The sequence below is a fragment of the Daphnia magna genome, linkage group LG1, assembly GCF_020631705.1.
Source record: "Daphnia magna isolate NIES linkage group LG1, ASM2063170v1.1, whole genome shotgun sequence".
Lineage (NCBI taxonomy): Eukaryota > Metazoa > Arthropoda > Branchiopoda > Diplostraca > Daphniidae > Daphnia > Daphnia magna.
The window spans coordinates 5,499,937-5,515,328 of record NC_059182.1 but is presented as its reverse complement, the minus strand read 5'-3'; the positions used below and the strand labels follow the sequence as shown (position 1 = coordinate 5,515,328).

Here is a 15,392-nt window from a genome sequence, read left to right as displayed (position 1 = left end):
AGGGAAGAATGTGGTGGACGCGCGCGCCGCCAGACGCTCCGTATGGCGCGCTGTTGACGCGTCGTTGGCGTCGCACAGTGCACCATCGGTTTCGAGAGACCTATTTTTTTTCAAAACTCTCAACCAAGAAACTACACGTACAAAAGCAAAACGGAAAGAGGCATTCAAGATGGTGGTGAAGAAAAATACCCCCCCCAAAAAAAAAAAATAAAATAAAATCCCAAATAAAAAGGAAATCAAAGATGCGGGAAAATGAGAAGGGGAGAAAGAGACTGAAAGAAAGAAGGAGAAAGGATAAAAGAACAAGAAAAAAAAAACAAAAAAACTGGGTTGTAAGTTCCTTAGCCGCTTCACGACGACGTCCTCTCTTTCTTCGGTTTTGCCTCTCTCTCTCTCTCCCGGGATCTATTTATAAAAATAAGTTCGTTTTCGGCGTAGAGACAGAAAGAGAAGAGAAAGAGAGAGGAGAGAGAGAGAGAGAGACAGTAGCAAGCAAGAGAACAGGAGCAGAACGCTTTGGTGTATGGGCAAAGCACGTATGCACTGCCGCTGAGGAGGGAGGTCCCGCAAAAACGGGAACGCAGACGGCTCGTGTCGGACACCATCATCAGTTGTCGTGTAGCATCGGTCGTGTTTCATGCCCAGTCATTGACCGGGCCTTCTTTTTTTATTTTTTTATTGTTATTATTTTTTCATTTATTTATTTTCCGACAAGGCCAAACAATAATTGAATTTTGGTTTTTGGTTTTTTTAAAATTCCGGGTTCAAAAGTTGGGAGGCAACGATGTGGGCAGCGTGAATATTTCGTGTGCCATTTCATCGTCAAATGAGTGCTGGTGATTTTTTGGGTGTCATCGAGTTTAGAATGATACACATTTTCTACACCGAGATCTGACGAAAGAGCAGTTCAAAGAATATTGCCTTGTTCTCTTGCTGTTGTTGTTGGCTGTTGTTGTTGTAATTTAGTTCTTCGGTCGGCTGTTTTTCTTTTTCTTTTGCCGAGTCGCAGCGAATGCTCTTTGCGGCCGCGTAGTGGTGAACGAATCGACGGAGAGATGGCGCTCGTGCTTCTCCCGTGCGACTTGCCCACCTGGCCGACGCTGCAGCGTCACCTGACCGCCATGAAACGGGAAGTGCGCACGGCCGGCCAGCTCAAAGACGCCTTGCTCAAGATCTACAACTTATGCAAGTAAAACTTTACCCTTTCTTTTTTTTAATTTTTTTTATGTTCGACATTCGCAACATTTCGCATTGTCACCATCACATCCGCCTTGACTTTTCAAAGCGGGAAAAGGGGATTTTCAATGTTTCTTTTTTATTATTATTATTTTTTTTTTTTTTATACATTTTTGAGTTCCAGTCAGTCTTGTTTACTGACCATAATTGTCAAAGTGTATATAGAGGTGTCCCGGATATGGTTGTAGGCCAATTACACACATCCATCGTCTATATGTAATGCGCATACATCTAACGTATATAGCGCGCAGCACAATATCCAACGCATTAACAAATTCCGGCTTTTCGCTCGATTGAGGGGCTTCTTATATGTCGACTATAGTTCAATGAACGTGTAAAGCCTCCGTAGTAGCGAAATGATCCAATCATTTTTAAAATTTTTTTATTTTTTATTTTTTTCCCCATCGCGTTTATAGAGCACCGCGGCCTTATGCATATCATTAAAAAAACAAAAACAAATCAGTATGGGTCAATTATAGATTGCGGGTCTCATAATGAGAATGTGATGGCTGCCGGAATATATATATAGTATATAGAACGATAGAAGAAAGAACAATAACAATAGACATAATAGGAAATGATGATTTTCTTTAACTCTATTGTGATGATTCTCTGGATTTAAAAAAATTGGGCTAAATTACATAACACGAGTTCAAAAATGAAGGCTTCCCTTTCAGGAAATCAACGAGATATACGTAGTCTTTTGTTTTTGTTTTGGTTTTTTTAAATGTTTAAATAGAAATATTTGCCAGTCCAATGAGAAACATAATAAATAAGTATATAACAAAAAAACAAAAAAAAAAAAAAGAGGGAAAAGAACAAATCAACTGGCGACAGTGCGATGGTTGTCGTAAATTCAAGGCGACTGTTGACGTTCAAATCTTTTTATCTTAAATTCCCGGGTGCGGCATAGCGCGATCAAATCACCTCTCTCTTTCTCTTTATTTATTTTTATTTTTATTTTTTCCAACAAGATCGAAACTGTCGATTGGAAATGGATGAAACCGTAAGGTCCATCCTCATTCCTGTGTTTTGTTTTTTTTTCTTGTTTCGGTTGATGTTGTTTCGCTCTTGGCTATTGGCGATGCTTCGATTAAAAGGCCAAGAAAAAAAAAAAAATGTTTTCTTTGGCTTCTTTTAATGTTTATAGATGCGCCATCATAAATATGAATCTCTTTCTCTGTCTTTCTTTGGAGAAAAAGAGATAGAGCCCATTTTCATTGCTTTTCATCATCACCTTTTGGTCTGTTGTTGTTGTGTACTTGGCACGTTATCCGTTCGCCTCGCATCAGACAACATTCAGTCGATACCGAAGATATAGTGAGATACTACATATTCAGTATTTATTCTCTTCTATTTTCGATTTTTTAAAAATATATTCGAAACATCATTTGGGACTCCCCCTTTCCCTCGAACAAAACCAACTGAAAAAGTTCCATATAAGGTCGGGGTGTTGGACGTTCTGTTGTATTATATAGATGTATTTGGTGTTGGCCCATCGTTTTTGAGTGTGCGGTTCACGAGAAGACGAGCGGTCGCAATTTTTTGTTTTTTTTTTCCAGCAGGAGCCCGGCAACAAGTCGATGGATGGCGCAACGCAGTTACACAGCCATTTTATGTGTGTGTGTGTGTGTGTGCGGTATATAGAAAGTAATAGACGGCGGACGACTGGACGCCGAAGTAACGTGTCAAGCACTTGTTGTTTGACTCAAAAGGGCCAAACGACTTGAACGAGAGCAGTAGAAAACGCATAGTGAGAAGTCCTGTGTAAACCAGTCGTGAAACGATTGGAGGGGAAACACAACAGAACAACACAAAGCCAAATAAACAAGAAGGAAAAAGAAAAAAACAAAACAAGAAGTTGAAAGAGACGTGCCCGGAATGCTTACATACCAACAGTTGGAAGAGGGCGCAAAAAATCAAAAAAAAGAAAGAAAGAAATCCAACTTCTTAACGCGCTTATATAACCAGCCATCGGTTATAATATGCTCACGTTCGCTCGTCAATTCGAACCTTGCGCTAAAAATTGTGCTATCGATATCAAAGAATATATGGACAGCAAAACAAAGAATGCAGCTTCCTTTCTGCACGGCATGAAGGCGTGTATATAATATACACAGCAGTATATAGGCTATAGACTATATATAGTATAGCTGCCTTCATTTGTATATATATGGCTACCAAATATGCAAATAGAATTTTGCTTTGCTATATATATAATACATGATCTGATTCTTGATATTCTATTCGACCATAGCATTATGTGTGTTGCAGTTCTTCTTTTTCAGTTGCTTGTTGTTGTTTCATTCTGAAAATGGATAGTTCTGGCTGGCATAGTCATTGATTTGAATGGGCTCTGGCGTGTTATGACGGGTGGAGTTGGAAGGACAGGACACGCTGTCTTTTTTTTTTTTTTTGGAGCTCATTAGCTAACAAATCGCGACCAGCCGACCGAGCAGCAAACAAAACAACAAAAAAAGAGCACCAACACTATATTATATACTTTGATATTATGCGTAATGCTTTGAGTTCTTTTTGTTGTTGTTGAAAAGGCAGCGTCAAAAAGACATCGGCCGGTCAACGCCCATCTGGTAAATGTCGGTTGTATTTTTGCGTCATAAATTTTGAGTCGGGAGTATAACAGAAGCCCAGCCACAACTCGCGGCCGTTTGTGTGTGTTGCCATCCTTGCGGGGTCCTATACAATCGCACACCCAAAGGATATATATTATATATACAGTTCTTCTTATATTTATTTGATTTATTTTTGCTATTCCAAGGGGGAAAAGAATTAAATGCAAACATTTTTTCCATTTTGTTTTTTTTTCAAGGTTCAAAGTCCATATGTGAATCTTTGAGTGAGGGGGCCATAGTTTTTGTTGGTCTAGTGTAAATATAAAACCAAGTATCAAATGCGCTGGCTGGCGTTTGTGCTTTCAACAGCCCGCGATTTTTCATTTCTTGCCCTCAAGTCGCGGCGCGAATTTTATTCAATACGAAAACTAAAAAAAGAAAATCACAAAAATTTCACGCAAAAGCTTATTTTCTTTTTAATTTTTGTAGGTTGAAATGTGCGCAACAAAAGGAGCGCAGAAGCTCTCCTTTATACGTCATCCACTCATTTTTCTTTTGCCATTCTCGTCTGTTTCACCGTTGAGTTCTTATATTTCTCGGAAACGTCATAAAAGAATACTACACACGCAGCATAATCGTAACAATAAATAAACCAAACAAAAAAAATGTTTAAAAAAGGAAAAAGAGCGAGGGTCTATAATACGACGAAAGAAAGAAAGAAAGAACAGCATTTTTCCAGAAATCATTTGCTCTCGTGTACGTAGATTGGACCGACAACGAAACACGATCCCGCACCAAAGGGCGAACGCACCAAGGCGGGGCAGCAATAAATGGCGTCGTTGTTGTCCGCTGTTGTACACGTTACACAGTTCTAGATGCATATAATGAGCATACCTGAGCAGAAACGACAATGAGACGCTGTTTTGCAGCTCAGCACTAAAACATATATTTATAAAGTCGCCATGTTTTGCTGTTTGTTATGGAACAACAAGAAGATAAAAACAAATATAAAAGAAAAGGCGAAACAAAATAATACAAAGGTGAAGAAGAAGAAGAAGAAGAAGAAAAACAAAATAAAAGAGAGAGAGAGAGAGAGAGAGACTCGTTGATTGATTGTATGTCTGTATTGGTCTGCAACTCGATCTGAATGATAATGGCCACCCAGCGCGATAACCAAAGCAAAAAGAGCAACATCACAAAACAGTTAGCCAATAATACATAACAAAAGTTTCGTGTGTGTCTTTGCCTCTCATTATGTACTTTGTTTGTTTTGTTTTTTGTTTTCTCTCTCTCTTTTTTACGTCATTCGTTCTTTGTTTAGTTTATTACATGCGACTATATATTTCACGGAATTCCATCGGCTTGCCTTTTGTTTTGAAAAGTCCCTTATTTCAACTGCATTTTTGATATGCATATTTTACGACGCATCAAATATATCTGAAATGAATCGATTCATTGCAGTACCAGCCTGGAGCCCGATGACGAGTCTTTGGGCGATCAGCGAGTCTTTGACGTCCTTTGCGATGAGGTGGTCGACACCTGGCTCAGCGACGATGAACGCCAGGACCTGTTCGACACTCAATTGCCCACCATGGTCGACTACGCCCTGCAACTGAAGAGCCTCAAGCCGCTGCGAGGACTTCACTTTAGTCTCCAACAGCAGAGTAAGATTTTGTTGTTTGTTTTCTTTTGTGAATCATTTTTGACCCATCACGTTGGCTGATATTCTCTTGCTGCCAAAGTTCTTAATCGACTACAAACCATCGGATTGGATGATTTTGTGCCGCCTCATTTGGGAGTGTCGGCTTAAAGCGCCAGCGAACTACATGAGGGGACTTATAAACTGTAGAGAAACCATCGAGAGAGACAGAGTTTTGAATAGACACACACACACACACCAAAAGCTGTGCTATCACAGCCGAACCCGTTCATTATGTAAAAGAGCCGAACCCCTTTGTTGATTAAGGCAGAAAGCCGTGCGGATAACCCGCAAACCTGTCGGATGATGGAACCAAGTTCATTCATCACACACACATGGACTTTATTTATTTTATTTTATTTTATTTTTAATTTTAAAAAATCAAGAAACGACACACGCACAGAGCAGCTGTGCCTAGCCACTCGGAAAAATGTATAAAAGCTTTTGCTTTGAAGCTGCTGCTGCTGATTCTTTCGTGATTTCTGCCTTATTATATACGCACATCAGCATTTTGCCCCATTTCTCGTCTTCTTCTCTTCCAAACATTCTTTATTTTTATTTTTATTTTATTTTATTTTTTTTGAATTAAAAATTCTGTTTCTCCTGTTTTCCATACGATCGATCGTATCACCAGCCACGACAACAAACCAGAAAAGAGAGAGAGCGTTACCGTTTACGGCAACGCTGAATGAAATGGAGGACGTATATACAAGATTTGCTGAACCCCTTGGAGAGTTAAGCCGACTGGAACGAAAATCGAACACAAAGACAACGAAATGGAAGCGCAATATTTTTCTACTTCGTCCGTAATATATTATTATATGCACATATACTATTATAAATATAGACCTATATTGGAATGGCGGTAGTGGCATGAACAGCCGACTTCGTGTCGCCTATAATCTTATAACCATCAACCCACGTGAAATCTGTAATTCCTGGAATCTTTCAGCTGTTAGGAGGCGATTCTTTTTTTTTGAATTTTATTTTGGTCTTTAATAAAAATAAAAGGGGAGAAAAGAAGAGACAAGATAAAGACGAACTGCCAGCCAAGTGAATTGCGGACGGCCATGAAAGGTGTCGGCCCCCAAACGCACATATGGCCGGCTTCTTCCCCCCTCTGCCCAATAACCCAGCGAGGGACGTTATCTTAATTGAAATAAAAACGATCGGATCACCGGTGCGCGCGCCGCGTGAGACGCAATTTCGTATTCAAGAATTCATTTTTATTTGATTTTGAAATTTTTGCACAGCCGGACTGTTTTTGTCTGTTAAGGATCATCTCGCAGCTGAGACAAGTAGATTGGCTGATGCTGGACAATTATTTATTCTATTTTTTTGCCTACCGAAAGAAAAACTGACGTGGCATTAAAAACAGCTTTGCAAAACGATTCTTATTGGCTCAGAGAGCGGCTGCGCAATCACCTTTTTGGCCAAAAAGGAGATTCCCTCTTCTTCGCCCATTACCGCCCCTTCCGTTCTGGAACGAAACAGCTGGGCATGTAGAAAAATAAAAAGATGAACTCCTCCCCCACCTGCTAAAAAAAAAAAATAAATAAAATAAATAAAATGACGAAGAAAATCAACCGGGCGCGCTTCCATATAAGGCCAGCAACTAAACCAATCGGCCAATGAACCGTACATCATCCTAGACCTATAAGCTGATCTAACCTGATGTATATTTTTTTCCTTTTTTTTTTTTTTTTGGACTATGAATTTTTTCGGTTAGTGGCTCGTTTTTTGTTTTTTTTTTTCCGTCTGCTCTTGTCCGTCCCTCCCTTTTCTTCGTCACGTTCTGCCAGCGCACATACGCGCAGTGTGTGTCGGTGCGTCTTGTGTTTGTACGTTGCGTGTTGTTGGCTTTTGAACGATACGTCGTGAGTAGCAAAAAAATATACATATATTGTTGTTGTTGTGTGTCGGAAGATTCCAGTCCGACTGGATACGTTGGCGTTGCGCAAGCGGTCCAAGGAATAAATGGGGAGGGGAAATGCCGCGTTATTGTATGCCGGCCTATATTTGGCAATGACGGCATGAAACGATCATTTCGATCCGGTTTCTTCTTTCATAGTATATTTTTTAATTGTTACGATTCTTTTTGAAGTTTTAAGTCGCCTTCCTTCTTGTGTGCATACGTTTATTCGTCCCTGCCGTTGTTGTTGCAAAGGTTATAGGGAACGACTTTGAAGAATATAATAATCAAAATCATTTAAGCAGCACAAAAAGGGAGGATTTGTCTCATAGATTCGGTTGTCTCGGTCGTAGACACGCGCGTCTATTTGAATAGATGATTAGAAAATTTCAAAAAGAGAAAGAAAAAAAAATGTATTTTTCATCATTCGGGTGGGTCTTGTTCTTTACTGATCGATGACTTCCGATAGCATTATATATAGCGTCCGCACCTATATTGGCATGGCTAATCAGGACTTTTGTATGCGTGAATAATAATCGGGATAAAGCAACAGGTGCGCCGCTGAATGCTCTTCTTCTTCACTACATATACGCCATCCAGACGCCGAGATGAAGCCCATTTCATTTGTTAAATGATGTTCTACTACATGCAATTCATTTGCCTTCATCATCGTTATCAAATCTGATATTAAGCCGTTATAAAAAGCCAGACAGAAGATGACGATGCTGAAGAATCCCTTGCGTTAATGTATATTTTCAAATGCAACATTGTCCGCGATTTTCAATGAGCCGGTCGTTACCGATCATTTATCGCCATTATTGCGCTCTTTTATTCCTCTCCTTTGATAATTCTCGATTTTCGTCAGCCATCAAAGTCAACTGGCAACACTCTTTAATCTTCCTCCTCTCTTTTCATCTCCTTTCGGCCTCCGACAAGGCCACATTTTTCTTCCCTCCGCCGTCTATATATTGCGCTTCACGACAATAACACGCCATGGTGTCGTTTAGTGTCTCTTCTCCAAATGGCAGACGTCCTTCGACGCAACGTTTTTATCGGCTAAAATAATTTTTTTTTTGTTGTGAAAAGCCGCACGAGAAAATCAGCCCGTTTTTCAGCATTCCGTGTAATAGCATCGCTCTTATATATCGTTTATGTTTGTTGTTATTGTTTTGTTTTTTTTATTCTTTTTTTCTGGGGGCCACTTTCTCCTGTAGCGCAACAGCCACTCGGCATCAGCTTCTTTTTGCGCTAATGGCTCGATGTTCTCGTATACGTAAAGGGCCATCGATTTTGGGAGGAGTAGCCGCGTGTGTACGTCACGACAGAACTTGCACAAAGAAAGAAAGAAAGAAAACGATAGGAAAAAGGTGTGTAGGAAATCAGGGGAAAAACCATGAGCCACAACTTATTTTGAATTTTTACGAGTCGTCAGTATCAAAAAGAAAGAAAGAACAGCTAGAAGGAAGACGGGGACGATGGCGACAACAACAACAAGCGGAGGACGTAATTCTTGAGTGAAGCCAAATGGCTGCCGACGACCACCCAATCGGCCGTCGATAAAAACCGAATGCGTTTTCTCTCTTTTTTTCTATTAGAAAAGAAAATAATGGCGCACAGAAAATAGAATATTTATATCTGTTATGTGCTGTTGCGCCAGCGTGGGGTGTGAATAATCCATTTCGTTTCTCATTCACTGTTTCGCAATCGATTGCAATGCACTTCGGCGTTTTTTTGTTTTTTTCGAAGGGGTTTTCTCGCCATTCATTTTTTTACACGTGCAATTCAGCGAAATTGCCAATTCTCTCGAGCCTAACGTTTTTTTTTTCTGAATAAGAAGCCCAAACTCTTTTTGCGTTTGTTTTTCTTTTTAGCGCTGCATAAGTCGTCAAAGTTTGCGGTAGCGCGCGCGCGCTCGTTTGACTATATATATTTTTCCATTCGTCGATCCATCATCAACTTGTTACGACTCACGCGTTTATGTTGCGTACACAATTTATTTTTGCCCGTAGTTGTGTGTGTGCCGTTTGAATTTTCAAACGTCATTTCCGTTTTTTCCATTTTCGTCTGTTTTTTTTTAGGGGGGATACGTGTAATTCGTGCGATGACGACTTGTATGCGCTGCGTTGTAACATTGGCCGCATCTGCATATAACCTTTCATTTTTTTTTCTAAAAGAAAATCCTATACCCAATGATTACGGCGGTGTGCCAGAGCGGGAGCCGCTTCATCCTCTCCGCCCTCGCAATCCGCCTCTCCCTCCTTACATTCGAAGGATATTATTTTTATATTTCATTTTTTATTATTCGGTTGTCTCATCTTCATCGGCTGGAATGTCTAATTTTTTTTTTCTTTCGTTGGATAATTGACGTCAGGTAATGGATCCTTTCGTACCTTTGAGGGAGGATGGATGCGCTTCTTTACGTCCAACTGTTTTTCACATCTTTTTTTTCCTTGTGTGGGAGGCATTTAAAAACAAAACAACATCCAGCGGGAAGATTTTTGAAATAAAAAAGGATCGAATTTCCCGCGGGAAAAAAAAAAACGAGTAGAGGGGCGGGGTTGCCTTTTGTGCGAGGGTTCGAAAATGTCGAGACAGTCGGACTATCCGTTTTCAATCAGCGGGAATTTTACTTCTCACGCCGATTGCACAGCTGCTGCTGGCGAGATGGACTTAACGATCGATCGTAAATATCCGCCAGTCCGTACGTACGTGCTAAAGGTGTGTATACTCTCTGTGTGTGTGTGTGTGATGTTGCATTCGAAAAAGGGAATTTTCCATCAGCCAGCGGAGTAGATGTCGACAACGAAGAAGGGACGAAGAGGGAAAGGAAAACAACAACAAAGAAACAGTGCACGCAACGATACATCTCAGCCGAGATTGCACGCAAGTTATTACACGTAAAGCATCAGCACTTGGATAACGTATAAAAGATCCAAACCAAATCATTCCAAAATGGCGCTGCCTTGATGCCTGTTATACGTGTATTGCTAATATACTCGACTGATATAGTTTTCTTCTTCTCTTTCTTGGATATGAAACATCATCAACTTGGCCCAGCCAACAAGAAATAAGAACAGCATTTGTGCGTGAAGGCTTCTATATTATTCTCGGATGATTTTTTCGTAACAGGGCGATGACTATTAGTCACGCAGACGCACCGTGAATGTTTTTTTTTTTTTCTGTGTTTTTCTCCCTCCCATTTTTTGTTGTTGTTCTTTTATCAAGACTCTGTACATGGTTGTAGACTCTCTCTCTCTCTCTCTCCTGTTGTATGTTTCCATGTGTTGCTATGTGTGTGTTGGCGTTGGTTGCAGCTCTGAGGGCCCCTTTCTAAATCGAAACCACCGCCCACCCCGAAGTCTCTTAGCTGCTGTTAGGGAGAAGGGAAACCAACAACAACAACAAAAAATGGTTTGGTGGGGCCACTAACATCAATTGAAGAAGAAAATGATAATAGTCCGTGTGTGTGTGTAATATACACAATGCACGTATATATAGCCTTCAGTCTGTATTATAAAAAAAAGGCCATTGGAAACATTGAAATGAATTTGAAACATGAACGAGAAAAAAGAAGAAGAAGAAGAAGATGAAAAAAAAAAAAAGAAAATGGGACCACCTCTATTGGGGAGTGTTGTAATGAGAAATGTCTAAGCTCACGGATGCTAACCAACGCACGCACACGCTACCGTAAGGCAACATCATACATTTAAAAAAAAATAACAACAACAAAAAATTTAAGGGATTTTCTTGCATATCTAAAACAATGACACGATGTTCTTTTGTTTTTTTAAGGGTACGGATTTTTTTTTTGTTTTTGTTTTGTTCAATTGTTAGTTATATAGCCATTCATTTTTTTTTTCAATATATAATAGATAAATACGATGACCTGAAAGAACATGAACAAAAATGTAGAAGAGAATCGAAAAAGAAAAGGGGGTTCCGGCAACCGAGCGACCACCTGGAATGCAAAAAAACACAAAAACTAAGGATTGCGCAATTGGAAGAACAAAGACAATAGACAAAAGCCAAAGAAAAAAAAGCTTGTGAAACTGGTTAGCCAAATCAAACTAGGGTGGCCAGGCAATGCGTCATCGCCTGGCCAGCCGAGTGGTCCTCCCCCTCCTCCTCACTTTAGACGATGAAAAGATGAAAACCAGACGGTTTTTCATACGCTCCTCTCGTGTTGACGCGGCGTGATTGTCCAGACAGGCCGATGGTCACAATCACATCATACACGAGAATATGAAACAGACATTTTCCTTTTTTTTTCAATGTCGATGTAGTCCGACAAACATTGGGCGACCAAACTGGCACGTGAAACGTCCCAATTTCTACTACCACCCCCTCCCTCCCTTTTTTTTTTTCTTTCATTCACGACGTTTCGTGCAATTTGCAATTTAATGTTTATACGCGCACATGAAGAGGAGAAACTGGCCGAAGCATTTCCCGGAAGCGCGGACATTTTGGCGCTCACGATGGAACGCTGTTCGCATTACGCATTCGTGTACACAATCGTACATATATAGCCTATACGTAAGAACTCGAACAAAATAATGGCACGAAAAAAGAGTTTGTCTCATTTGTGAGGTGCGCGTGTTATTTGGCGCATTTTTTTGAAATGATAGCGAAGGACGTCAAAAATTCCAAAAATAAAAAATAAATAATATTAATAATAATAAATCGAAACAACAAGTAAGACGTAAAACAAGAACGAGAAATGACAAGAAGCTTTGAAGGTTCTTTTCGGTTAGAAACGCACAAGTCGGGAGAACCAAAAGTGATAAATGACTTTGACGACCACATCGACGACAGTTTGGAACCGGAGGAGATCAGCTGGAAAAAAAAAAAAACTTGCAATCGAAACCCCCCACACCACTTTTGGTCCGGAGGGGGTAGTCCCGAATTTCGGGACGGAGAGCCACACACATTTTTATAGGACACGAAAGTTCGTCTTTTTTCCTTCCCGTTTGCGGGAACGCAGCAGCAAAACCCAAAACCGAGGGAATTTATGGCGTGGAGCTTTGCTCTCTCTCTCTCTCTTTCTCTCTTCTTTTTTTTTTTTTATTTCTTCTTCTTCTTCTTCTTAAATTTTTTTTTTTTTTTTATTTTATTTTTTTTTCCTCTTTCTTCTTTTCGGATGCCCTTATAAGAGACACGCCAGAGAGCGCGCTAGTGTCTATACCTCCTTCTTTCCCTTTTTTTTCTTTTTTCTTTCATTTCTTTTTATATTCGAAAGACTTTTCCCCATTTTATTTTTTTTTGTTTTTTTAAAGCAGCACGGCCACGAGAAAAAGAGATCAGTCGACACTGTTCCATCGTCCGAGACGGTCGTGTTAGAATTTCCCGTCCTTATTTTGTGTGGTTTTTTTGTTGTTGTTGTTCACGACCATTTTTTTTTTAAATAGAAAAACACGTTGCACGGTGTGTGGTGCATTCTTCAGTGCATCCTGGGATTATCATTGTTTAATTAGCGATTGGTTGAAGAAAAGATTTCAAACAAAACAAAGAAAAGAAGAAAATCAAAGAAAACACAAAAAAAAAGGCAGAAAAAGAATTTATTGATTGGCTGATTTCGTAGGCGATCGAGTGGAGATTGATAGGCGTTTTGCGGCCTCGTTGGTGGCCCACGCCTTCTTCTCCACTTTCCCGCGCCGGACCGTCAAGACCCACCCGACTCTGCAGGATTTCAACTTTGCCGGCCACTTTTTCCAGCACCTGAACAGGTAAGTTTCGATTCGGCAATATTTGGATTGTGCGTTTCTTACGTTACGTTCAAGTGAAATGTTTACACAAGTCCCGCGGGCACAACAGACAGGCCCTTCTTTCCCTTTGAGGGACTGTAATAGACGAACGTATTCACCTTTTTTCCTTTTGATTTGTCCTTCAATTTCTGATGTGACGACAAAAAGCTCAATGGCGTGTTACACAAGTTCCACTCGAAAGAGGATGAAAAACAAAACAAAAGACTCACGCAGAACATTTTTCGTTTGAAAAAGAAAAAGAGGAAAGAGAAAAATAAAAATCAAAGAACATGTGATGATGAGTGAACGGGTTGGCTACATGTAGATGTTTTTTGGGTGTATGTAATGCTTGCATAACTCGTTGCCTGGCGATGATGAATAGCTCTTTCGGGTGCATGTGTGACGCTCTAATCTTTGTGGGACTTTTTTCTCGCCCGTCTGGCGACTAAAACACACACACACACGCGAAAGGGAAAAGAGGGCAGCTATAAATGGGTGTCTGAAAAGAAAATTACCCGGCCATGTAATCGTCCTTGTTTTTTTCCTTCTCTGAATTATTCTTAAGATTGTAAAATAATAAATAACAAAAAAAAAAATAAAATCCATTTATCTCCTCTAACAACAAGAAACGGCCGCTAAACAAAATAACTTCAAGTGTCCGTGATTTATGATTGCCGGCCAAACTGAAAAAAAAAAAAACAAAAAAAAGCAATCAAGTTTTTAAGACTAAAAAAAAGAAGGAAACTGTGTATATATCAGAACGACCTCGATATAATCTGCAATCGATACTGTTCCTTGTTGTTGTAACTCACAAAAGGTCAAGACAACACAAACAAAACTAAACAAAAACAGTAAAAGAAAAGGGGTCGGGTGGGAAAACAAAAAAAAACAAAAAAATTTGTCGTGTGTTTATTTTGTTTTTCATTGCCAACTGCGCGGGATGCAAATTGTATAATGGAAACAATCTTTTTGGTTTTGTTTTTTTCTTTTCATTGTTTTGGTTTTTAACAGTGTCTTTTTCGTGTCTTTGTGTGTTATCCAGGCGATCGCAGCGGGCCAAGCTGCGTTCCATCTTGCACTACTTCCAACGTTTGAACGAACGTCCGCCCGAGGGACACGTGACCTTTGCCAGGCAGGTAAGAGGACAATACCAACACGCATAAAAATTCCTTTCCAGACCGTTTTTATATCTCTCCTCTTTGGATATGTTCACAATCTTATCGTGTAGAAAAGGAAAGAAAACATTTGAATTTTTTTTTTTTTGTTCTCGGCCGTTTTTTTTTTGTATAAATAGTATTCACGTATCATATTGTTTATTCATGATGATGACGCAAATACGGTATCGATCACTCTTCACGTTATATAGTGTACAAGTACCTTCTCCTCTCTGTTCTTTTAACACACGTCTGCCTATTTTCAAGAATGTTCTCGTGAAGGTGAAAGACACACATTTACTTAGCGTACATACACACATAGATCGTCTTTATGGCGAGAGATAGAGAGGACACAAGATGTTAGGTGCTATAGCAAAAAAAAGGGCAGCTTTCGTAATAGGAGAAACGAAACACACGAGAGAGAGAGAGAGAGACCCGGGCCATGTCAACTGGTTTTGCTCGTGTCCATAGATGGTGCATTTATCTAGTCAATGATGCCATCCTTGATCGCAATCCCGGATCTCTCTTTCTCGCCAGCGTCCCTCTTTTTCTTTTTTCTGTATAAATAACACACGCACGGTCACTATAGAGCCCTTTAAAATCAAAAGAATAAAAACATTCAAATTTAAAGGGCCTATCTATCACACCATAGAGTCTGTGTGTGCTGATGTGTATACTTATTTAGGGCGCTATATCATGTAGCTGTAGGTGGATAGAGTCGCGTCGTCTATATAATGATAGAGGTGTCCCTTTAGCTTGTAATTCTCGTTTTAGTCTTATCACACAGAAGTATATACAGCTCGGACGGGGACATCATTTGAAACAAGCCCCTCGAGCTATAGACGTCTATGAAGGAGCAGTAAAGTAGCATATTTTTGTGTGTCTCTGTCTTTTCTGATGTTCTTTCCTTTTTTTTTTTGGGAAGGGGGAACGGGGGAGAAAATGAGAAACATTTCGTGTCGTTTGATGGGATTATTACGAATGCATCGTAATCTCGGTCGCAAGAGAACACAGCACCTGTTGAGACGTTTTGAGACCGGTCGATCTGACAAGGCCACAGGCGAAATGTGAGGGCAG

At 40.0% G+C, this 15,392-nt stretch overlaps 1 protein-coding gene across 3 annotated transcripts in view; it reads left to right on the top strand.

Moving 5' to 3' along the window:
* The first annotated feature begins 563 nt into the window (after nucleotides 1–563).
* The window catches only part of LOC116923912, a 25,164-nt gene continuing 10,335 nt past the window's right edge, over nucleotides 564–15,392 (top strand). Inside the window, exons 1-4 of one of the 3 annotated variants that reach the window (XM_045168199.1) lie at nucleotides 564–1,189; nucleotides 5,271–5,473; nucleotides 12,999–13,143; nucleotides 14,204–14,297. In XM_045168199.1, coding sequence (XP_045024134.1) covers nucleotides 1,056–1,189; nucleotides 5,271–5,473; nucleotides 12,999–13,143; nucleotides 14,204–14,297 — 576 coding nt within the window. In that variant the 5' untranslated portion in view covers nucleotides 564–1,055. The remainder of the gene's footprint in view (nucleotides 1,190–5,270; nucleotides 5,474–12,998; nucleotides 13,144–14,203; nucleotides 14,298–15,392) is intronic. The other 2 variants (XM_045168201.1, XM_045168200.1) reach the window with 2 other exon arrangements.